Genomic DNA, 25,719 nt, shown 5'->3' with positions numbered 1-25,719 from the left:
ACACGCCTCCCTATAAACCAGAGTTTATCTTGTACCCTTTCCAACAGGACACTCGCTGCTAATCAGGCCACTGCATGCTACCTTTTACATGATAGAGGGGGAGTGTGTGCTTGTGTAGAAAAGGGCTCGGTGGTCAAAGTTTCTCTTCAGAGATCAATACATTTTAGAGAAGGGCCAGGCAGTTCAACACAATGGTTACTGGTGATTTTGGGGGGTAACAGAAGTAGCTATATATTTGAGAGATGATGAAGAGTTGATTCTTACTTTGGCCATCTGAGCCTGGACCCCACTGGACTTCAGAGCTGTAACAGCTTTCTGTGCTGCTGCTGGACTATCAAAGTCCACAAAGCCATATCCTGCAAAATAAACAAACACATATTAAATTTGCTGTGATGTTATTTTGTGTTAGAGTTATGTGCTTTTTTTTGCTGAGCGTTAGATAAGAACATAAATACAAATCTCATATTTCTCTGTTTAAGATGAAGCTCATGGATATATTAAGAGACTTGGACGCAACATTCATTCCCCAGTCATTCCCGTGAAAGCTGCTCACTGGCACATGAAGCCAAAAAGGCTGCATTTCCTTGATATTAAATTATCCGGATGATCAACGCTGCTTCCATATCGTTGGGCCCATAGGGCAAGCGCACTAGAGACTTCCGCTGGCCGAGCTGGCTCCTCGCAGTTTTCTGCTAACTGAAATGGGGATAAAATTATTTATTCTTCTGGCCCTTCAGACAGTCCAGATCTTATCAGACTGAATGTATCAAATCCTGTTATGAAAAAAGAGTCATTTTGCAGAGGTTGGGGTGCCAAAAAAAAAAGTCACTGATTTTTTAGATGTCTCTTTCCCAGTGTTAGTCAATGGGAAAAAGTCTTTTGGACCAAACATCATTACATGTAGGGCTGTGGCGATGCATCGACGCAATTGTCGTAATCAACGTAATCGACTCTCATTGTTGACATGAATACATCGATCCATGTAACGTGCGTTGACACCTTGCTCTACATTCCTTTTACATGAATGGAACAAGCTCTTGCATTAATTTTATTTTGGACTTCATACCAGACTGTAAAACACAGATTACCAATTAAGACTGGGCTACTTTTTGTTGGGGAATAATGCCCTGCAGTGTATGACAAGTTTTAAAATGTTATTTTCGGTAAATTTGGTGTTTTGTTAATCGAGTAAAAAAAAAAGAAGTTAGATCAATAAAATAATTAATAGCTCAATAGAAAAAATTATTGATAGATTAATCGAAAAAATAATCGATAGATTAATCGCTAAAAAAATAATCATTAGGTGCAGCCCTAATTGACAGACATTACAGACCTGAGAATTGTAATTCCACGAAAATTGGCATCAATGCGAGGTGCACAATGGGGGTCTGATAAAGCTAAAGCCAGCCAGCAATTATCTTAGCAAGGGGAAACAGTTGGGCTGGGCAATATAGCCTAAAAATAAAATCTCCAATATTTCCACACCAGCCTCAATTTATTTATTTTTTAGCTAGCGGTTTCCCACTGTTTTTAGCCAGCTTTAGCTTCATTGTTTGTATGAGAAACAATGATCTTCTGATCTCACTCTCTGTAAGAAAGTGAATATGTTAAAAAACGTAGTTGAAGTATTAGCCAAAACAAGTGTGATAAGTAAAGTTAGAACTACAGTGTAACTCACCTTTACATTTGTTGGTTGTTTTGTCCAAGATGGCCTTGGTCGACACAATCTTGCCATACCTGCGGGGACAGACAGAAATACAAAAAACAGGGTCAATGACATACAAGGTGACTATAGGGCAACAAGAGGAATCTGGTCTTGCGTCTGCATACCAATCCTGCTATACTTCCTGAGGCTGTGTGACTGACTACAGGTGTAAACATGAACACGTACTCTCTCACGCAATCAATTGTGCCTTTTTATCATGATCGTAGGTGTCACAGAAAACTTTGTCCACCTTCACCTTTCTGACTTTGTTGGCTGTTGAAGGCAGTTGTACAGTAACTTTGCTCCCCTGGCGTTGTTTTCTACAGACAGGACAGGAGACAACACCCCAGGGCCAAAAACAATTTGTTCCAGGCCTGTCTTTACCACACACACATACACACAGACTAACAAACACACACCTCTACTAAATACAGCTCTGCTCTTGGGTATTTTTGGCTCAAACAAAGCTTTAAAGTGTTGACACTAGCGATGTCTAACTTGCAAATATTGACTTTCAGGGAAACTTACAGTGTGCGTGATCCATTTAATTGCACACAAAAGAAGTGAAATGGTGTGTGAAATATAAGCTCATGTTTCAACCTGTTATTTTAGTCCACCGTTGTCAATAGAAAAACTTGACAAAGGCAAATCAGTAAAAGAGGAGAATCAATTAATGCATTAATGCAGTATCATAAAATATTCATGTGATGAAAATCACCTTTAAAAGCAGTAAATGAGAAGTGTTATGTAAGATGTGGAGACTAATGGAATGCAGTGTTATAAGACGGTGCATCAGCACTACAGTATAATAGACCTGCCCTTGTCTGGTGAATTTAGCCAGTGAGTTCCTCTGTTTGGGCGACATGGCGTCTGGGCGGAATGTACACTGTAACCCGATGCTTCACCCCTCCGTTTTGCCTTCCTTCCCACCACATCCCTCTCCCTCACTCTGTTTTTCCACCCTCACATCGCAGCGCGCCGCTGGGTCCTACACTCCCGCCTCGTTTCAGTGGACATTTGCCCAGATGACTCAGATCTGGCTGGACGGTCACAGCAGAGACATGTGTCATGGCTAACACCGGAGTCTAAAGTATTTATTCCAAAATGTTGCGGCCTTTTCTCCTCCAAGGTAACAGATAAATATCTGCACAATATTGATATCAACTATCACAGTAGACCACAACTGAATGTGTGCATTCATCGTATTACCGTGAGGATAGATGCGTTATAAAGGACACCTCTTCACTGCACAAATTAATAATTCATCACCCACTGCCACATAGTCAGATGACCTTTGCATAGGCTTTGTTTATAGTTTGCCACTGCCGTCCAACAGCTGCAAAGTGGTCATTAGGCATGAATATATAGACAAGCACTTAATGTAATTTAACCCATTCATGTTCAACTGGAATTTGACATTTGTTTTGGTCATACCTCTGGACTTCTTAGCACAAACATTTAGATAAAATTCATCATTTCAAAAACTGCCGAAAATATCCAAAGGTTTGTAGTTTAAGTAAAGGAATTTAATTCACATGTGGGGCTTAAGTGGATGAACCATCTAAGAAGTTCCTCTCAACTAATATTAGGCATTAAACAATTAAAACTGACTTGCTCTGGTTTCATTTGCTAGCAGTGCTTGTCAGGAACAATCTCTTAAACTGGTATTAAGCCTAGGAACGCGCTTTTTGAAAGACTTTGAAAGTCTTTAAGATCATAACTAAATATACTATGATTAAAAAAAGGCTGAATATTAAAAAAATGCGCTATGAGTCCAAATTTGAATATTTTGTGTAATATACCACAGTATTTTTCTGTGTTTTTTAAAATTTCTTTTACAACCCAATAATGTAAATATAATATATAAATACAATCTTCAGCTTTGGTCTCCTCAGTGCACACACACCCATCAATGCCTCAGTATGCCGCACCTCGCCTCTTTCTTTTTATCTCTCTGTTCTATCAACGCCCTAAAAAATATTTGGCCAAGACAGCTTAAATACTGTCTTGTCTTCAAACAACTTGTATTATGCACAACTGTGTTTTTGCCTCTGCTGTTTAGACATGGAAAGTGTTTAATCATGTGCTGAATATTTTTTTCTCTCATGGTTAGAGCCCTTCATCTCAGCAATCCTCAGCGAGCTGTGAATGATCTCTGCCTGGAAAAAAATACATGCTAATATGAGACACTGTGCATCATGTTTTTCTAGCTGTTTTCTGTCTGGTACACACTTAAAAAATATTCTCAACTCGTTAGTGCCAGTTGCGACTTTGTCTCTGAAAGACCGCTTACTCTGACTGGGGAGCACAAAGCAGGTGTGTCACCACAACCCAGCGCTGCCAGATTTGTGCCCCTTGTACGTGAACACTTTTCCATTATTCTCATTAACTCCAGCTCCTTCTCCTCTTTGTCAACAACAATTTTGAAGTTATTCCATATGTCTGATTTTCCTTGTTTTCCTTTTGTTTCATAAGCTCCAGCTTTGATTTCCTTCTCAACCTCACTCGGAGTCACCCTTCTGCTGGTAACCCCGGGACCCGCTGTTTATTTTTTGACCGTCTGCCCCCACAGCAACTTAAACACCGCCCACTCCCGCAAGATTTGAGATGGGCCCTGCGGAACCTGTAGGATTTGCAATCCCAGTGCAGGGCTCTACTACACACCTGTAAAGTTTCATGACTGTGTCTTGTATGGCTGTGACACTATCATGTTGACAAAATCTGTCCACAGACAGACAGACCGATATAAACACCTGGCAAAATACTCAAAACAGTTTCTGTGTTAGTTCTCGCTACTATAGGGGTCTTCGGGACCACATTTTGCCACAATGACCCACACACAAGCCCTTTTTACACAGATATCCCACAAAGCTCTCTTTATGCCGTCTTTGCATTTTTACACAGAATCAAACCACGGCTGCATCATGCCGCGTGTAGTTTTGTTTTTAGTGTGTAATTTTAGAATGTATTCTGGCATCCCGCAAGCAAAAGGGGCGTGACATTGAAGACAACAGCATCAGCCTCTAGTGTTACATATAAAATATGTTGCAGGAGGGCTTTCTAAACAATAACAATGGCATAACATTACATGGCAGTTGATCTCGTCCTCTGCTTGGAGGGTAAGGAGCTCACGAATCTCAGTGTTTTCCCAAATTGTGGGCATTTATGGCTGATGTTCTATTTCTTTGAATAAACTGCTACTAGCTGCTTTTTAAAATTCCTGCAGTGAATCGCATGCACAACACGTCATCAAAACATCGCACCCGTACCGCCAAAGATCCCGTCCTGCTGGCTGTCTTGTTTATCCAGACACTTTGAGCACTGTTAATACCTCCTGTAGCGGATTACAGACAAGATAACTCATTCCACGATCGTACATTACTTACGGCACGGCGGCATAATGGTGTGATATTCCTGCCCTGTGCAGGCATTGTTAAGGGGGCTACAAAGTCAAAAGGTAAAAAACACCTGCTGTCACAACTTTCTTGATAAAAGGTTTGAAAGAAAATGTATTTACAAAACCAGTTAAAGTTAATGAATATTAAGCTAAAGTTTGATCCACAATCATACACAATGTCTCTGAGTTTCCTGACTACCATACCTTCACATTGAAAAATACTGAAGTCCTATTGATCACTTGGAGTTTACTTAGAAGCATGACAGAGAAAAACAAAAGCTGTATTTCATGTTTTCCCAACAGACACACTAGGAGAGTTCAAAGGTCTGAAGGTAGTGACTATGTGACCCTCCTACTTCAGCCTCTCTGCAGCAGAACAGCAGCCCACCACACTGTGGAGACCACAGGGACTTAAAAGACAGTTCTGACCCATATACGGCTGTCTGACATTCTTTCCCAGCAGGCCATGCTACTCTTTTCCCACTCATTTAAGTTTCCCCTTCAGAGGTAGACCTCCCACCCACCCCTAAAGCCTCAGTCCTCTCATCTTCTCCAACAACCCCACAATGACTTCTCTGTTAGTTCCTGCGTTTCACATACCAACTGCGGATTTCAGATTTTCTTTGATTGTTCCAGACATTGTGTGTGTACTCAATTATTAACATGATTATCAAATACGAGCCGTGTAAATTTGCACTGTTGATTTGAGGCTTCCTTATGTAGGGTCAGAGTGGTTTAACTGAAGATTGACATGCAAATATTACTGAGGGAGGGACTGCGGGGTGGGTATTATGACGTCAGGTTTTATTAACTAACGCCAGTGCTTGTTCACAGAGGTGTGTTGTTACTGTGAATGACCTGTGGAGATGACGAATGAACGGCTGAGGTTCACTCCTATGACATAGAGCACAGCCCTGACCTGCAGCAGCCAAAACCAGTTTGGCTGCTCTATTACTGGTTGGTGTGTATATATGTGTGTGTGTGTATGGGGCTGATATACTATAAAGGCTAGACTGTTTGCAGAGGGGTCTGCTATGGGGCTATTTCACCCTCACAAAAAGGGAAAGGTTAGATCAGGACATGAGGAGGCAACATGCTGAACCCTTTTTTGGCCCCCTCTCCCCTTCTTCACCTCCGTCGTGACTCCTTTTCCCGACTGCATTCGTTTCCCTTCAATGTTCTACCGTTTTGCTGACATTTTTTTGTGTTTTCCTGTGATTGTCAAGATTTAATCAAACTGACATCAGTTGTGGTAATTCAGCATCCTTATTCATGAAACCACTTTTCATTCTTCCTGTTTGAATAGCTCCTTTTCTGAACATAAAATTATGGCCTTAAACACTTTAATTTCATGTGTCCGACATGAAGAACATAGCTGCACATGGCACAGATGTTATCTGCTCTCGAGAGGTTAAGTTTCTACATGACTTTTTCTCCAAAGTAGCATCAGAGATAGCTATCAAAAGAAAACTTGTTCCAGTTGTGGTGGACTGGAATGTACTACCAGTTGCAGTCAGACTACAGTCTGATCTAAGGGATAATAACACACTGTGAGGCCAATACCTTCGTCTTTTTGATCCATTAATGCGAAACAACCAAACCGTGACAATACTGACATACAGTCAAGTATTAACAACTCCTAAACCTGATACTTTTTTTTTTTTTGGCTTTTGCCTTTATTCTGATAGGACAGGTTGCCTTTATTCTGATAGGACAGGTTGAGTGTGAAAGGGGGAGCGAGAGGGGATGACATGCAGCAAAGGGCCGAAGCCGGAATCAAACCCACGACTGCTGGGGCAAGGAACTGGCCTCTGTACATGGGGCACCAGCTCTACCAACTGAGCTACTGGGCGCCCGCTAAACCTGATACATTTTTACTAGAGTTTAAATGTATCTGAAGGCTCTAATGCAGACTATGGACATGTCTAATTCTTTTTTCCTTCCATGTCATATTTTACCATCAGCCTTCATACTTTCATACTTACTTATCATTACTTACATAACGCATTGTTAGGGTTTTGTTACATAATCATTTGGAGTTTGTAATCGATAAACAAACAGGCCTATCTTAATGAAATGTTATCATTAAAGGAACAGTTTGAAATTTGTGGTAATATTCTTTGCTACCACTCTTGTGGAGTTGGAACCAAGAGGTAATTGGCTTAGCAAAAAGACTAGAAGCAGGTGAAGTAGTTCACCTGGATCTCTTAGAAGTGCAAAAATCTGCCGCTACTGTCATTACTCAAAAGTTGTATTTGTACTCCTACAGTAGCAGAAAAATGGTTTGTTTTAGAATACATCACGTTGTGTGACGTCACATTTTTTTCATGACAAATAACAGCCTAAAAGAGTGACTTCCCAGAGTCTTGATGTCATCGCGAGGTTGTGTTTGTCAAGACATAATTACAGAATATACTGTATGTCCCGCAAAATCTTAAATCGACGATTATACATCTCTGTATGTAAATAGATAAAACAAACTTGTTAACTCTTGAGGAGATTTGCTGGCAAGAATATATTTTTAGACCTGTCTGGACCTGATATAAACATGCATCTTGAGTGATCTGACATCAAGTGGACAGCTCATAGTCTATACGGTCACACCTGATATTAGAATGCGTTTCCGTATGTGTCTTGACTGGCCGCTTCTTACTGGATCTCACTTCCTCGCTTTATATGCAAATAAACACGTAGTCTAAATAATTTTATCATTATTAAGAGACTACTGCTGCAGGAATGTGAGCTCTGTGCCGGGGACAGTTGGTTAGAGTCTGGCTGCAGACACATGGTGACAGGACTAACTGTAAGCCTCACACAGCTCATGTTACCTAACAATTTTTAACAGGTTCAGTGACAGTCAGGCTGTCTTAATGTTGGCGTGAGTTTTTTGGAACTATTGAGCAGCTGCTACTGTATTAGCTTGTGCTGACCTAGCAGACATTAAACTGACTGTTTGTCTATAGATGATCCTTAAGCACTGCATCTAACCTGTAACGGCAGTAAAAGAAAGTTTACTTATTTTTCAAAGAGTCAGATAAGGATGGATGTCCGCAATGTGGCCGTATGTGGCCCAGACCACCACCTTAAGTGGTTTGAAAGATCAGATCTCAAAATGTACAGAGGAACAATTTGGTGCATTCAAACCTGAACTTGTAGCAATTCACAAATCACTAAAGATGCATGTTTAATACCAGGCGTAAACAGGACCTTTGACCTTTGGGGGGAGTCAGGCTAGCTGTTTCCCTCTGGTTTCAGTCGTTACGATAACATAACTGTCTCCTGGCTCTAGCTTTAGCACAGATATGAGAGTGATACAGATCTTTTTATGCAGCCCCAGTGAGAAAGAGAATAATTGTGTTTCTCAAAATCTCACACTCTGTCTTTACAAATGAAGCTCATGATGTGGAATTTTGGAAGTTCAATCAGCACAGTGAAACATGTTGGTGTGACACTACAGTTTCATTATTGTCACACCATCACACAACAACAAAACAAAAGTTTGAAAATCACTCACGGTTGGCATAGCTTGACCAGGTCTTGGTCTGTGGTCCCTGGATGGAGGCCGCGGATGTAGAGATTAGTTTTACTCAGCTGTTCCCCTCCCCCACTGCTATTGCTGCTACTGTTGGTGTTGGGACTGGGGGGCGCCATCTGATGGCCGGAGGACACATAGGCCTGCTGTAATCAGAAAGAAACAGAATTAGTTGACTATGCATGAAAAGAAGTCATTGTGAAAACTTAATATTCTCAAACACCAGGAAACACTAGACAAACACAGCCATGTCAGTTATTATTCAAAGTGAATAAAAGTCAAAGGAGTGTTCAGAGATGTTGATAGATAGAAAGTAATCCTGCATGAGACAGATGATTTTGTGGGAGCTGCGAAAAGCGATATCATACAGCCCTCATGTCAACACTCACCAATACTGCTTTCTGAGGGGAATGTGGGGCCTCTTGGCTGCCTGTTCCATATAGGGAAAAAGGGCCTCTTATGCTTTCTCCATGTTGAGTAACTTCTTTTTCACTTTTGAAAGCACCAAAAAAATCTTGTGGTGCATATCAAAACCAAAGCTCCAAAGCTCTAAAACTAACATTTAGTCAGTCTGATGATGCAGAATGAAATAATACACTAGATATGAACCCCTGAAAATAGGTATTTCTGAATAAATCGCTGCCATGTGTTCAAAGTTGCATTTCAGTCACCCAAAACTTGCAGAAGCCTCAGGTTCAACACTGTCCTTCTGACATTTCTCCCACAAACTAATTATATTGATTAACAGTATCGGTTAACAGTTAAGATACATGTGGCAAAATACAAAAACTGGGTTCAGTTTGGTTCTCATATATTAAGTCCATTGATCAAAAAGAGCAGAAACAAGGAGAATTCAATGAAATAAGTGACATCAGCACACCAGAAGTTAGTCACTGCATGTCAGTAGTAACATGCTCATGTTGCAACCATCTGTCATGATCTGATATTTGCCTCAACCACTGCTGAGCCTCCTTCTCATTTCCTATGTCGGCTTGTTTTGTTTTATCATTCCTCGAGGACTAGGTGCCGGTGAATACTAGTCGTAAACTATGGCAGTCAACTGGTCGATGACTCACCACTAGGAACATGAAAGGCTCTTGCGCAACAACCACCTCTCACTATGGGATTGTGCTTCTCCTTGGAGAAATCAAACAAAAGATTGTGTAACCATACAGTGGAATATTTTTTTTATTGGGATAGATGTGGTTTCATTATCACTTTGGAAAAAAAAGACATGTCTTTCCAGGAATAGATCTATTGGCTGTTCTCCAAATAAGACTGAGGCAATAAATAGCAACACTTGAGTGCAGACCAGGCTCGCCAGAACTGGCAAATGTTGTGTCTGTCTGCTGTGAGAAAATGACTTTAATCACATTAAACTAACAGCCAAATGTTTTCATTCAGTGTTGTTCCAAAGGAATAAGAGCAAATATGTTTTCTGCTTGAGCCCAGCGCTGTGAGGGTGGAGCACCTCATTTGTGAGAGCGATTGGACTGAGGCGACAAGAGGACAATGGGTTAATTTCAAGAGAGCAGAGAGGGTCACTGATCAGACTGGTGGTGTTTAGGAAAAGCCCAGCAGGAAGTCACGGTCACACCAGGACCACCAGCAATGTCAACCAATCCCGCTAATTAGACGCCATCTATAAGGCATGGAGCCCCTCTCAGACGGCCCCTCTGACCCTTTGCCAGCAGCACAGCAGCGGCTTCAACAACAGGCTCGTTTTTCTGATGATAATCCTCTCTTCCTGTACTGCTGAAAAATCCTGAAAAGTTTGCATGTGTTTGCTCACGTTAGGTGAGATTGAGACACGACCTGCTCAGAGTAAAACAAAGAAGAGGTGTGTGCATTCTTTCCTTTCATCTCTTTCATTCCAGAGATATCTGCACGTCCCCTAGTGAAAAGGCACAGACAGAATGTTTTGTAATTGCATTTAAAATATTGCGCATATTGGTTTTTTTTAATGATTATGTATATGTAGATATTAGATTTGTTATTTTTGTCTTATGCATCTTATACTCCTTTTACACCAAAATTTGCATGTGTACACAGGTTTCTTAAACATGAGAAAATTCCCTAAAAATAGGTGATAGACTCCCTTCCCATTGCCAGTAGACCAGAGCTTTGTACACAGCTCTGTAGCAGACGCGTATGCCTTCCTTTGTGTGTGTGTGTGTGTTTTTTTGTGTTTTTTTTTTTACTGGTGTGTGACATTCAATGTCACGGACAGGCCGGACAACAAGTTAGTAAACGGTAGAAAGCAGCATGGAGGCCACTGAATATGTTACAGTGGTTATGTCTGTTTTATATCTCTTACTTGTTCCGTTTCTCTCTTAAACTTTTTTTCTGCTTACACTTTGAACAATGCATAAGCATCGCTTGAAAGCTGACGCACAGTATTTTGTGGCAGTCCTTCCTTGCATCTCACCAGAAATGGGGCTATTTGTCAAATATAAACCAAGATTTATTTTGTTACTGCGTTGCCAATTTCTAACCTAAAATGTTTTCAGAAACATATTTTAGCCTACTGTTAAACTGTAATCTGAGATTGTTTGTTAACAGCTGTCCACCATATTGTTTTCGGAAAAGCAACTCGCATTATGTCGACCGCCAGCAGGAGCATTTTTTATGCTTAGTTCAAATTGAACTTGTGAGCTTGTGTTGGGAAGTTGTGTGAAGAACTTTGTGTGCTGTCAGTGAATTTCCCCTTTGAGGGTTTGAATATCACAAAGGTGAGGGGCATATATATGGTTTCTTATTGTAAACATGGTAAACACATCCCCATTTGAGCATCATTGGACCGGTGAGGCACAATGTATTCTGGTAGTTGTAGGTTTTTTTGCATCCTTAACATAAGCAAATGCCACAGTCCTTTTCATCTGTTCTCTCTGGTCATGTAGCATAAGCCCAATTGAATAAAAACAATATTTCCAGCAGTTAAAATACCTCTAACCTTGGCTGCATGGACCACCCATGTTCTAAATTAAAACAAGAATGATCTAAAATATTTTGCACTTCATTCAGAGCAAGGACATAATAGCTATAGCATAAAAATGAACGTCCTTTTGAAAGCAAATTGAGCTGCATTATTTTTTTTTATTCTTTTTATTTTATTCTATCAATCGTCCAACACTGTAAATTAGAATAATAAATAAAGCACTTACTATTTATTTCCAAAAAGGGTTTGTACATTCCTGTCAGACAAGAACAATCTCAAGGCCAACGCAAAACATACAAACACAGCATGAGCCTGCCTGAAAGAGTTTATCTATCTTGTCACAGTGTAATTCACGATGAATACATTTTTGGAGGCAGCTAATTTGTGAATGAAAGAATGGGACAGCAGAGACCTGTAATCTCGTTCACACACTCTTTACCAGAGTGCCAAGTCCCAATCAAGCTCCAGACTGTACTGGGAACACAGCATTGCTACAAAACCACTGAAATTGCCAGTCTGCAACCACACAAATGCATTAATGCACATGCATGCACGCACACCGCACACACGCACACCACACACACACACACACACACACACACACACACACACACGTTGCACCTACTACTTGATTGCAATAACTCTTGTTGAGTCAAAAGTCAAAATATATTATTTACAACCTTTAAACTGCTAAAATGTAATGGAATAACATGATAAACATCCCAAACTGAACTAATCAATTCAGAAAAAGCTTGAAACAGTCTGCTGGTTGGTGATTACATTTCAGGCTTTTTCAGCATTCTTATGCATTTAATTTGCATGTGTTCTGTTAAAAACCCATGCTGAAACACCACTTTCTTGCATTGTTTTGGGATTAGTTGATCAGTAGTTGCTGAGAGAGCAACAAGGGCTTGGAAACAAATCATATCATGTATCTAATACAGGACTGCAATAAACCAAGATCCCACCTCTGGGAAATTGTGTGAAAAATTATGATGGGCCAAGGTAATGTCTTTAAATTGATTGTATTGACTGACCAACAGTCCAAAATCACCAGAGATATTCAGTTTGCAATAGGAGAAAACACAGAGCAGCAGAAAATAGAAACAGTGAAAGTTCCTATCTTTGGTTAATAAATGACTGACTGATTTATTAAACCACTAATCATTTAAGTAATTTCAAATCGTTAGCTCCTTTTAAACAACTAGCAAATCTTTAACCAAACATTCAGTTCCCTCAGTAATCAATTTTCTCCATTATACTGAAAGTAAGAAAATATGATTGGTTTCATTTCTTCTATATCTCAGTGGCAGTTCTTTGTAATCTGAAAGGATAGCTTGAGCATTACAGTCAGGTATTTCTTACCAGTGACGCAACCCTAAAAACCTTTGAAACCTGAACTTGCGCTGGCAACATATGGGTCTGGATGGGTTTGCATTTCACCTCCCCTGCTGAACAATTCCAAATTCATAACAAAAGGCTTAAAAAAATATCACTGGATATTTTTAGGACCAAACTTCAGATAGAAATCAAGAACACTGCTATAAATAAAACCATTTCCTCTACCTTGATGTAAACTCACGTCAATATTCTGAAGCCACCAGGAAGTTGTCTCTCTCAAATACTGAAAGCTGTGGGAGCTGACTGACTTTGATCTCTCAGTACATCAGTAAACTTACGCTTTCTTTTTATGTGTTGACTTCAAAATACGATACCAAGAGTTGATTGGTTTATATGGACACTTCTGCTATATCTTTTTTTTTTTAGATTTCCAACCCTGTTTTTAGTCTCACTCCACCTCTGTTTTTATATCCGTCTCCCCCTGTGGGGGCTTCTCCAGTTGACCCCAGTTTGACCCACAGAATTCCATGGATTTCCTGGCTGCTGGGGGGTCCGCCCGCCTTCCCATATCCTGGCTGCCTGTCTTCTCCTCAGGCAGGAAAGAGCCATGGCTGTCTGACCAGCTGACCGACTTACATGCTAATGCACAGATTTATAGCCTGGCTGAAAGAGCACGCAGCTTCCGGCTTGTATAGAGTTACTGTTCTGAGCTGCCGCTTTGCACCAGCTCCACTTTAGAGACCAGCAAGGAAAATGAGTCATGGGAAAATAATTAAATACTTAAAATCTTTGCTGCTGAAGCTTTGATTAACATTTTAAAAGAGCTATTTAAAACTAAAACCAAATCATTTTCTGTTTGCCATATTGATAAAAATGATAGTGGCAAGAATGTATTTAACTGCTTATTTTTCCATACTATTAGATTTCTATGGAAAAACATAAATTAGTCATTTTACGTTAGGGTTAGGTGAGAACTGTATGACTATAAAGCAGTAAACTGCAGTATGGCGCAGCCAGGAAATCCTACGTATCTGCTACTGATCTTATCACACAGCCATTTGAATGAGGAGCTCTGCATTCCAACCAGGTGACAGGGACACCAAACTCACGTCGAGACTCGTTCCTGAATCCTCCTTCCTTTCTGTCTCAAACCCTCCCCTTCCTTTTGTCTTTTTATAGGCACCTATTAATTTTCAGACAGTCTCTGTCTACTCTGTCTCTTAATGTTGCTAATCACACCTTGATGAGTACGCTCACTGCAAATGCACATACATGCACAGCTTCCAGGCCGGGTCAGGTGGCCAAAGCCGGAGAGCTTGGAAACGGATACCGACAAACACTGGCCGTCAGCTCAGCTAGAGATCTAACAAACTGTGAGGCACACCGAGTGTCTGGCATCACTGCAGTACTTGGCATCAGATTTCTGACAGCTGTGCTTTCTCCAAGGACTCTGCCTCCCTCTCTACCTGTTCACCTTGGCCGGTTCATGCGGCTGGCACTGAAGTCAGGGACCAATCCAAATCATCAGACACATTAAACAGAGAGATAGATAAACATATAACTGGCGATGGGCCAGAGGGACAAAGGCGACGGCACAGAAGAGTTCAGAGAGGATAGAGTCACTGCAGCGGAACAGCTGGTTTAATATACAAATGAAAAACGTAGCCCTGTGGACAGCAGTTATATGTATTTAACAAAATGTGAAGTTGTTACAAACATGCAGATGTGAGCATATCTGATATATGATCAGTGCCTTTTATTGACAGAAATTATCTTTGGCATGTAAAGAAAATTTAACGAAGGCAAGATTATTATGTAGTTAATTTATCCCGATTTCTGATAGAGTTCTGAGGAAGGTACTGGGATCAATATTTGGGAGTATAAAAATGTTTTGTTTATTTATTTTGTTATTTAAAATACATTTAAAATAAACTTATCAAGCAAATCTTTTAACCCGAAAGAAACTGTTTGGTCACTGCACAAGCAACATTGGATTTTCTTATCAATATACAGGAATTGCCTTCAATTCATAATGGGCTTTGAATTTGTTAAATTTCTGAATAAGATCTTAGTTGTAGGGTTACTGCCCAGCAGGCAAATTAGCTTTCGAGTCCAACACTGTTTTTTGTATCAGGCTGTAAACATGTTTATTTCTGCTGTTAAGTTGTGCGTTTTAACACTGAGGTCCTCAGATATTGACTCGCCTTTGGAGCCGGCCTCAAGTGGTCCTACGAGGAACTGCATTCTTTGGCACTTATTGCAAACTAAAACAAAAATGGAAAAAAAAACAAAACAAAACAAGCTCATTTGTCAGATACCTACACATCCAACAAAAACGGAAGAAGACATGTTTCTGGTAACTTGATGGATAAAAGATTCGTATTTAGGGGATGCGCTTATCAGATATGCTGCATTGGTTTGTCAGTGTAATTATTCTGTGTCAGAATTAGTTACTGTAATTCAGTAGCAATTGTCCTGCTTCACAATTTTAAGTGCCACAGCATTACTGTGTTACCTTATGTACATGTGGTTGCATTGATTTCTGTGCAGTTGCATCAGTAATTACCAATATTCACTTAAATCACTTAAGTCTTTTTCTTCAAGTGCCGTTTGGACCTGAAAAGGTCGAGTACAGTGGTTTTATCAGGGCTTGTTTGATGGAAACAGCTGCCTGCTGCTGCTACTGGAAACAGGATTGATGAGAGCTGTGAGTCTCAACCACGCTATAAATGTCTGGGCTGTAAAAACCGGCTAAAAGGCATTGTGGACCCTCCGTCACGTGAAAATTTCACCTGCGTACAGTCGCTTGATTCAAATAAATACTGTCTGATGAGGCTTATAAGAGTCAAGGTGAAACTTGTAACGGAGAGAATAACTGTCTTTCTAAAGGCAAGCTTTGAGTTTCAGAGCAGCATTAATCTACTAATGTGTTAACATGCACAAATCTTGTAGAAAATAAACTGCTTCTGTCTTTTCCTTTCATCATTAAATTTTGAGCCATACCTTTAAGAAGTCTGAAATTTTCCAGTTTAAGTCAGAACATTCAGAACATTACTATTGAGGTATCTATGGTTTAAGTAAAAATACTTTTTTGCGTCACACTCAGCAACGCTAAAGAACATTTTTAATCCTAAGTAAATGCATATTTTAGGTGTTAGTGTGTAGATGTTAATGAGGTGTGATGACTAAGTGAGGTCTAATTTTAAATGTTTTAAATGGATGCTTAGTTTTTTATTTCAGTGTAATGCTTTCAAATGTTGGCTTTCAATGTTTTGCCCATTTACTACAAACTATGTATGATTCATGATACTTTACAAAGTAAAACACATGCTTTCAGATTGATGTTCTACCTCCCAGACATCCTTTGGTTTCTGTTCAAGTCTGAAAATATACTTGCATGGACTTGAATTGTGTTTGACACACTGTGGATACAGTGATCAATCACTGAACTGAGCTGATTTCATCTGCTCGACTTTTTTGGTCAAAGTTACACTGTTGCTGCAGGGCAAAACAGATATACTGAGGAACTGTTTGGAAAAATACCCTTGTTAGTGCAATTCAAGAACACTTGATGCCTGACATTTGACACGACTGATGACTTTTGAGATTAGATAGTGGCTGAGAGGCACTACCCTGTAAGAGAACATCCACTTCAGAACTATAAGCACTCACGGTCATCATTAGAGTTTCATTCAATTGTCAAGGGAATTTCAAGCAAAATTTGCGATTGATGTGAAAAAGAAATCCAAATTAGACAGAATGGAGCGAATAAACTAGGCTCCTCAAAATTCATAAATTGGTGGTATAAGCTTTAGGCTGTGCTTTAAGCATAGCTTTGATCTGCCAGTAAACAGAGTAAAGGAAGTAGGTTTTGTGAGTGGGAAAAGAAACAAGTTGCCTTGGCCATCTTACCCGTCTATAAGAGAAAAAAGAAAAGACATCTTTAGGAATCTGTTTTAACACAGCATGTTTGAATTGTTCTTTCATGTCAGCTAGTACTGGCCATGTTTCCTTCTGTAGACAAGAGGACATTAAAGTTAAACATTCACTGGGTCTAAACTTTTTTGGCAAAGACATTTCCATATCCTATTTCGCATCAGCTCTTTTTCATCAAAGGTAAAACCATCTCATGCGGGCATGAAACCATTTTTCCAAGTTTTATCAAATTTTGCTGTTTCCTTACAATTTTTCTAATGCAGTACTTAGAAATGAGCATAAAATGAGCATAAAAATATGTTTATGGGATTACGGCTATTGAAAAGTTGTGAACTTGGTCAAATACTTCGCGAAAAAAAAAGTCTCAAGCTTCTGAACCCCAATAATATTGCTCTGCAACATTTTTACGATTGTTGTCCGCAATTAATCATATAGATAACTAGTGATTCAACTTTGGGAGCAAGACAGTGGTAATTAAAAACCATATAATGAACTGAAAATTCACTTCACAGCCACATTGCTGTAAATCACCAATAAAATCTGCTTCAGAAGTCTAAATTAATGCAATAAGATGTCTTGAAGCCAAAGTTATCCAAATGAAAATGATTCACTAATACCTGCAATTTCCTTGCAGGTTGCTGCTGCAGTGAGAATGCTCTCGGCTCCAGTGAGGAGAGCAGAGTGATTAATCACTGTCTGCTTAAAATAAACCCCCCTGATTGGACAGTTTACCTGTGAATAGCTGAAGGGCATGATTTCACCAAAGCAGGCAAGCTAAATACAAACTGTCAGGGTTGAACATGACCAAGTTTTAAACTATTTCCTGTCCAATATCTATTATTACATGCAACCATGATGTGGGCTCACCCTTACTGAGAGACCTATTCAGTTTTCAGGGACTTTTTCACTGCAACATGTATGACATCATATATGAATAATTCATAATATACAGTACATAACATGTCGTTATTGCAGCAATTTCTTTGTAAATTTATTCTGGATTTTTTTTTTGGCCAGCAAACAAACTATATTCTCTGCATGACTTACAAAAACAGACTCCATGTTAATAAACCATGAGCACAGGATCTGTGACATGACGGACCGACTTTACCAAAAAAGCTGTTTATTCTGATCAGGGTGTTAAATGTGAGGCATTTATGTTACAAGGTAAAAAATGAATCATATTTTATGTGCCTTAATGTCGATATGTGAGCTTTTTAACTAGGCTCTTTTGCTTAAAAGCATTGTTATAAATTCAGTAAATGCAACTGCTGCTACACACAGCAGTCAGACTCTGAGTGTGACTATGAGTAATGTCTAGCAAGAATTAGGAAACACTGGTGACGCCTGAACACTTGTGCACGTGAAAGTGAAAGGGTGAAAGAAGCACGGGAAACTTCACTTCTGCTATTCTGCCATGTCTGCGCGACTTTTTTAGTGAAACCCTTTACATCTGCGTGACCATTTAGCGCTCCAGTTCATGTGTTTCTGTCATCTCTTTCCAAGTTGTGTTTTGATCCAGTGGATTAAATGTTGAAGCATCGTGATCTTTAAATCACAGAGTGAAGTTGACATTGAAAAGGACTCCTGCCAACATGAGAACAAAAATCAGATTGATGATTACGAAAACAGGCCATTCGATGAGCCCCCGAGCGAGACGCGCAATGCCTTGAGAAGCGACAAGCCGCCTCCTGTTATTTTTCCATCCAGGAAGCTTTACGCGGAAACCGACCAAATTTGATTTGAGAACATTAATTCTATTTATTTGAGGGAGGAAATGAGGTGCTGAGTCAGGGGAGGAGCAGCTGGCTTAAAGCACAACAGAACCAAACGTCTCTCAGTCGTCAGGCTCGGTAATCATCTCACGCGCACAAAGAGCTCTTTTCTCATCTCTCGCCGTGTTTATTTTGTGATCAGGCTTTTATTTTGTTTACTCGTGCAACTCAGGTACGGCTGAATGTGAGCAGGAGATAAAGAGAGCGCGGAGGTGGATGTGGGAGGAGAAAACGTTAGGAATCACAACACAGGAACTTGACCTCTCTGTGAACTTTAGCTCCACGAAATAGAATGCTTGGGACCACTAAAGCAGCTGGAGGAGAAAACCTGACTTCCTTTTACAGTCTGTGTTTCAAGCCTTTTTTCAAGCTTCATTTGTGTCTCAACCCTTTTCATGTCGAAAAACCCTAAATTGATACACATTTGGTCACTGCCCCCATTCAATAAAATTTAACTTCAAGAACCTCCATCTGAAAAGATTTTGGTTTTTATTTGATAAAGATCAGAATTCTCGGAATCACAATAGTCACGTCTGACTCTTACTCACATTGGGCTCACCTCGATAGTGAATGGATTAAATAGTGAAACTGGAACTCCCTCAAACACCGCTAGTAGAGAACCACTGACATTCATGATGTTTTACTTTGTAATATTTTTTTATTTATGTAGCCAGTGTTTTACAGCACTCTACCACTCTATTTTTCTTTACACTAGTGTTGTCATGATACTTGAATTCGTAACTTCGATATTATACCTTGAAAAATGTCAATTTCAATTCCAGAGGGAAAAATTTACGTTGAGGCCATGCAATTTTAAGTTTACGTTAAAAGATAAATCAAAGAAGGCTTTAACGTGTTAACTGCAGAGAACAGCAGAATGACTGTATAAAACATAAAAAATAACAGAGAATAAACAGCTAGTACCACTGTATCGATATTGCTGAGAATCAGTTTGGAAACAGTTTCAAATATTTAGATTTGATATTTATCGGTTAATTGATATTTTTGACAACACTACCTTATACCATCTATCCATCTATCTATCTATCTATCTATCCATATTTATCTTTTTTCAGTTTTTCTTTTTTTAAATGTTACTTATGTCCGTGTCTTTTCTTGCATGACTGTACTGCTGCTGTGACATTTGACTTTCAATGCATGGGATCAAAAAAAGTTGATCTTAATTCATTATATATTTCAGTTAATCATTCATATTTTTATTTTATTTTATTTTATTTTATTTATTATTATCACGGGTTCCTGGAAAACTCAGTGTGGGTTGTATTTTTGTCAGTTTGATCTTACAAAGACGTGCGTGGAGAGTTTTTCAAAACAGACAGTAAAACTGGCAGAAAAGACAGAAACTAAAATGTACACATACATACTATACTCATATCAATATAATACACTTCACTCAACTAACTGCACTGGCGCTGTATCAGTTTCTGCTTACAGAAAAAGTTGAACATGTTGGGGGCAACACTGTTGGATTTTTTTTTAACCTTTGGGCAGAGCCTGGCTTATATTTTTGTGCTATAGTAAGTTAGCCAGCTGTTGTGCTGCTGTGTTCATATTGCTTATCTGACTATCATTTCAAAACACAGACATAAATACTACAAAAATAAAATGCTAATGTTTGGCATTTTTGCTATACTTATAAATATAAATATAAATACTTAAACAATAAATCAGCTATTTTTTTTAAGCTTATAGAAGTCGGCTGATATTGGCCATTTTATTTATACCATATAACACATTTATTATGTATTTTGTCAGAAAAAACAGGCCGAATAGAAAAGAATGAAAGCGAACATGCTGACTCTCACAAGACATTCCTGATTGCTCATACAATGTACTTCCTTTTTGAAAGGGACATTTGACATTTTTTTGGACCCTGGTAGCTAAAAATGATTTGCTCTAATAGTTTAGGGAAGGAATAGTTTTTTCAAATTGTCTCCTCACAGCAATGAAATGAGGTCCATCCTAGTAGCAGCTCGAGTAAAAAAAAAACTGCATATAAATATCTATTCAGTAAAAATGCAAGTTGAGTTCATTAAAATAAACTGCAAATTGTGTGTGTGTGTGCGTGTGTGTGTGCATAGAACACACAATTCAAACTCAATGCTGTTTGCCTCAGATAGGCACTAGTGTTGACATCAGATCTAGGAGGGATGAGCAGCCAGGCGGTGCCCAAGATCACAGAAAGACAATATGTCAATATGCATTTTCCAAATGCCATTTAGAGATCAGGAGCACACGAAAGCAGCAAAAGAGCAGAAGGACACGAGGAGCTACTGAATCCAGCAGATGTGAAATCACAACATAATGTAGCCATGTGTAATAAAAGAGCTTTAACCATCATTTCTAAGCCACCATAGAGAGAAGGCAGATAATATGTCGAAACCAACCTATACACTGCTCAGAAAAAAAAAGTTGTATTTAATTCTAAAATATCACTTTATCCACCAGTAACCACAATCATTTTAAAAACATTTTCAATGTTTTCCTAATTTTGCAAAATCATACCTTATTTAAGAGTAGGCTATCCCTCTCTCACATATGGTTTACAAAAGTGTCAACATTGAATGTAACCACGAGAGCGCGATTCATAATTCTGGGAATGTAGTCATCATGGTCTGGTGGGGTTTTTCAAGGGGTGGGGCATATTCCGCTTTCAGATGGGAAACGAGGAAAAAAAAAAACTTTGCAAACTTACGCGGCAGCGGAGACAATGAAGACCTGATTTACACTAGATATGGAAGTCCGGAGCTCTCGGGCGAAGAAGCAGAATTCATTTTGTAACATGTTCCCCTCTCAGCCCGCCTCTCTCACCCTACCCCCACTTCCACAAACACATCCAGCACAGACGCGCTATCCCAACACGGTACAGTTACCCAGAAAAGTTGCTCCCCACCATTGACTTTTTTTCAAATGAGTGAGCAGAGCCGTATCGACATCCTCTACTGTACTACACACGCACGAATACTACGAAATAAAACACCAGGCGTCCAACATGACAGGACCGAGCGGAGGCTAATTCTCCCACCTCCACAGCCCGCGGAGCTCGGCTGCTCTGGACGCTGTATTTTCACTCCGCGAAGTCTGAAGTTAAATTCAGTACGTTTCGCTTTTTCAAGGACACTGCAGCTCACTGTCACAAGCCTTTTTCTGTCGCGACAGACACGGGCGTGTTGCCCTGCAGGGCGAACAAACCGAAAATAAGGGAAAATCCCGAAAGCGTTTACCTTTTTGCTGTTTCTGCTGTTATAGCCGTTGTATGGGTTGATTCCTGCCCTTGGCGGTACGGAGAGCAGCATTTTTCTCGGCGCTATGTCCGGAGCGGCGAGCACAGCCCAGGCTGCCAGCTGACGTCAGCAGCTGGGGAAGTGAGTGCCTGGAGTCCCGCTGCTTGACTGCAAGTGGTGCTGCTGCTGCAGCAGGACAGGGGCCCCCGCCGCTGGCCCCTGGGCTACTTGGGGGTCCTTCACAGGGCTGCAGGGGGTCCACAGAGCCGAGGGGATTAGCTCGACTCGACTTCATTCACCGCCCACTGTTATTTCTCTCACTGAGTGTGGAAGAAGCTTCTTAGAGCTGTGACTTTTAAAAACAAAACGCTTGTTGAACTAGGTTGGGGTGTTTCTGTTTGGGGGGGGGGTCCTTCATTTTCTCCTTGACATCAGTTCAGTCCATTGGAGATATTAATTTATTCCTGTAACAACAATCAGATCCCAGTCAGTTTTATTTGAATAAGTAAAAGCTTAAAATACACTGTACATAATTTATCAGTGGTTCCCAACCGGTGGGTCACGGTACAAAAGTGTGTCACAGGTGCATTCTGAAAGGACCACAAGTGAGTTGTGACCATGTCAATTTTGTAAAAAAACACGCTTTATTTTGAGGTAAAGTGAATTTTCGGCACAGAGCATTGATTTTTATGTCATTTCCTGCTGTAGAGTGAGTTTTTCTTTTTTTTTAGCACAGCAACCATTTTATTGCTCTGTCATTAGTATTATTTATTATTATTATTTTTTATTAAGTCTCAGTGTTTCTTCATAAATGATTAATATTGCAAATACAAATTAAAGTCAAATTAATTTAGTCATCCTGAAAATGGTAATTCTACGTGCTAAATCGTGGGCAACGGCTCAAGTTTCTAGAAGACCTTTTTACCTCTCATCCAACGTCTTCAAGAAACCCAAGCCAAGTCCAGTTGCCTATAAATTAGGTCCTGTAATTTTGGTAGCCCAATAGAATAATGTAATAATCATATAAATACATTTTGCTACAATAAAATGATTGAAGTGGTATGAAAAGACTGAAAACATCACCTTATTAAATAAAAACAGAAGTTAACAAAACCTGACATAATTTGCAGTTAAAAAAAAAAAAGATAAGTCGTAGTATAAGTGTCCAGGTGCCCTGGTCTTCAAACCCCAAATTGTCAGTCAGATTAACATGTGCTGACCACAAAGAGACTCAAACCATAAAGACCATGAAGAGATAACCACAAAATTATGGCAAAGGATTACCACAAAGAGACATGAAACCAAACAAAGATGCTTAACGACTACAAGGAATTGTAAAACAACAATGAGGCTAATTTTCTATAAAGCCTGTGTGTCTTGCTCCAGTGTAGGAGAGGTGGTAGTGCTGTTTACATATTTGTGCCCAGGGAAAAATTAAAGTTGTATGAAAACACACTTTTATATAAACACAGGAGTAAGCGGACATGGTTTTATATATCAAAAACAGTTGAGCTAGAGGAGGATCTTGTAATAAGACATTTACAGCCAAATTGTAAAAATTGTTTTGGAGATACAAGTCAACATATAAAAGTACAAACTTCCAAGAGGGTGTAATGCCATTAATGAAGGATCATGCCAGACAATTTCAGCTTGTCATGTCATATTTTTATGCCTTCTCTGCAATAATGTTGAATCAGTGCACATCTGTCACGCTCAAAATGCTTATGATAGCATTTAGACTCATTATCTGTGATAAGCTCATACTATAAGCAACTCCACCACCTTTTAACCCAACCAGAGAGTGTGTGTACCCTCTTTGGTTTTGCCGCTGTCCTCTTCTTTGCTTGCTTAACCTTTCTCTTGTTTGTTTCTAGTGATTGCCATGCACTCTTTAAACTTTGTTGTAGAAATTCATTACACAAACAAAATAATCCATATATTGTTATAACAAGTAAATTCTGTAGGATTTAAATTCCCTTGAAACACAGATTGAATGTTAAGTTCAGCAGTTTATAAAAGCAAAGCCAGTCTTTGTATGAAGCCATTCAAACACAAAGATGACATCATACATTACAGAAACAATTCTCCGCTTTTGATTTCGACACATTCATGTCATGGTCTGTTTTATCTATGCCATAAAATACGATTTATGAACATTACCCGACCTACTCAACCTTTAAAATGTGTTCACACGGGCCAGTAAAAGGAACGCAATAGAAATAATGTCATTATGAAGGTTTTCCTTTGCTATGGCCACTTCTGTTTCAGGCATCACCTCATCAGTGTAAAATGAAACTAAAGCAAGAAGTGAAAAAACTCATCTGACACATCAAGATGTAAACCTATTGCGAAATTTTGGTTGTGTGGAGAAAACATGTGTGGAGACATTATACCACTTCTCAGTTGTGTTGTGAACCTCCTTGCCATGGCCAACCTGCCTGCAATTGATGATACAGCTGGTTAACATTTGTAATAACCTAAACTTAACAGCATATTTTCATTTGATCTATTGAAAGGATTAAAAAGAGTATTCTATATCCAAAACACAACATATAGTATTTACAGGTAAGTAAATACACTTAAAAAAATATATGAATTTGGGCTTTAAAAGAGCAGTATGCAACATTCAGAGCATGTCTACGTGTGTCAGAGTCTGTATTTGGACTGTATACATGCAGCTATCAACATAGAGGTTGCTGAGCCAGCAGCTAACGGTGCTAACTCCATAAAGAGAGCTAACAAAGGCAACAGTGCTAATGCAGCTAATAGTAGTGGTGGTGGTGGTGTGGGGGGGTCACTTTCTCACATAAAGTTACATTGTGAACGAAAAGTCTGTAAATCAGTGGAAACAGTTTTTTGAGCGACACAACTACTGCAAAATGACAGCAGACTATCAGTCCGATGATATTACGAAAGATGATAAATTCATCTTCATAATTTATTATTTAGATTCAAGTTAGTGCAAGGCTAAAATAGAATTTAGCTATTCGGCTGGTGGAAATCTCCGGTGCACTTGCTTTATTGGCCCAACGATGCGGAAGATTTGGGTTATTTTACACCCACAAAGTTGTATTGAGTTGACTTTAAAACACCCACTTATGTTAGGGCACTGATGCTTTTATCAGCAGTAACCACCATATGAGCGCAGCACAGAGCGGTGGCCAGTGGGATACACACAGCGACAAAGCACGCCCGGGCCAGACTGTCTACAACAACAAAAAGCAGATAAACTCAGATACTCAGATACACATTTATTCTTGACTTAGTATACCATTACTTCACCATAACTTTACACAGCAAACAGCTGTTTGCTGCTATATTAATATTCTGAATTGCCATTTACAGCCTCTTTAAGTAGACTAATACTGTAGCAGCAAATGATCAACAGTCCATCATTCCGCTTGTGCTGCCCTATCTGACTTAAACTGCTGGCGATCCTGCTGCCTTCCTCCCATGCAACCCATTATTCTTGCCATTGACATGATGTAATTAATTATGCAGCACCACACTGATGCAAAGAGGCTTCACACATGACATACTGAATCCGACCAAGTGCAAACTCTTAAGGGTGTAGTTAGAGGCAACCACCAGCTAAGCACATGCAGTCCATTACTAAGATAATTTCTTGTAAATGGCCTAAAATAGAAACATCTGCAGTGATCCAGTGATGTGGACGGGTCATGGTGTAATGCAGTTGGTCCGGTGCATCTGGTGCCCATGCTGACAGTATCCTGCAGCTTTCTCTGAAGGTCACAGACGAAGGTTGTAAAACAGCAGACACACACACACACACACACACACACACACACACACACACACACACACACACACACACACACACACACAGACA

The 25,719-nt window shown here is 39.6% G+C and overlaps 1 protein-coding gene across 3 annotated transcripts in view; it reads right to left on the bottom strand.

Moving 5' to 3' along the window:
* The window catches only part of LOC121953068 (RNA-binding motif, single-stranded-interacting protein 2-like), a 38,405-nt gene extending 16,380 nt beyond the window's left edge, over positions 1–22,025 (bottom strand). For 2 of the 3 annotated variants that reach the window (XM_042500009.2, XM_042500018.2), the window contains exons 1-4: positions 21,870–22,025; positions 8,617–8,780; positions 1,679–1,737; positions 265–356 (exon numbers count right to left, since the gene is read on the bottom strand). In XM_042500009.2, the coding sequence (XP_042355943.1) occupies positions 265–356; positions 1,679–1,737; positions 8,617–8,780; positions 21,870–21,941 (387 nt within the window). In that variant the 5' untranslated portion in view covers positions 21,942–22,025. The remainder of the gene's footprint in view (positions 1–264; positions 357–1,678; positions 1,738–8,616; positions 8,781–21,869) is intronic. The other variant, XM_088084313.1, reaches the window with a different exon arrangement.
* Positions 22,026–25,719: the final 3,694 nt, after the last annotated feature.

This window comes from Plectropomus leopardus, chromosome 2, assembly GCF_026936395.1.
Source record: "Plectropomus leopardus strain MGB_pleo_1.0 chromosome 2, ASM2693639v1, whole genome shotgun sequence".
NCBI lineage: Eukaryota > Metazoa > Chordata > Actinopteri > Perciformes > Serranidae > Plectropomus > Plectropomus leopardus.
Note: the sequence above shows the minus strand (reverse complement) of the source record. Positions and strands in the feature narration are given on the sequence as shown.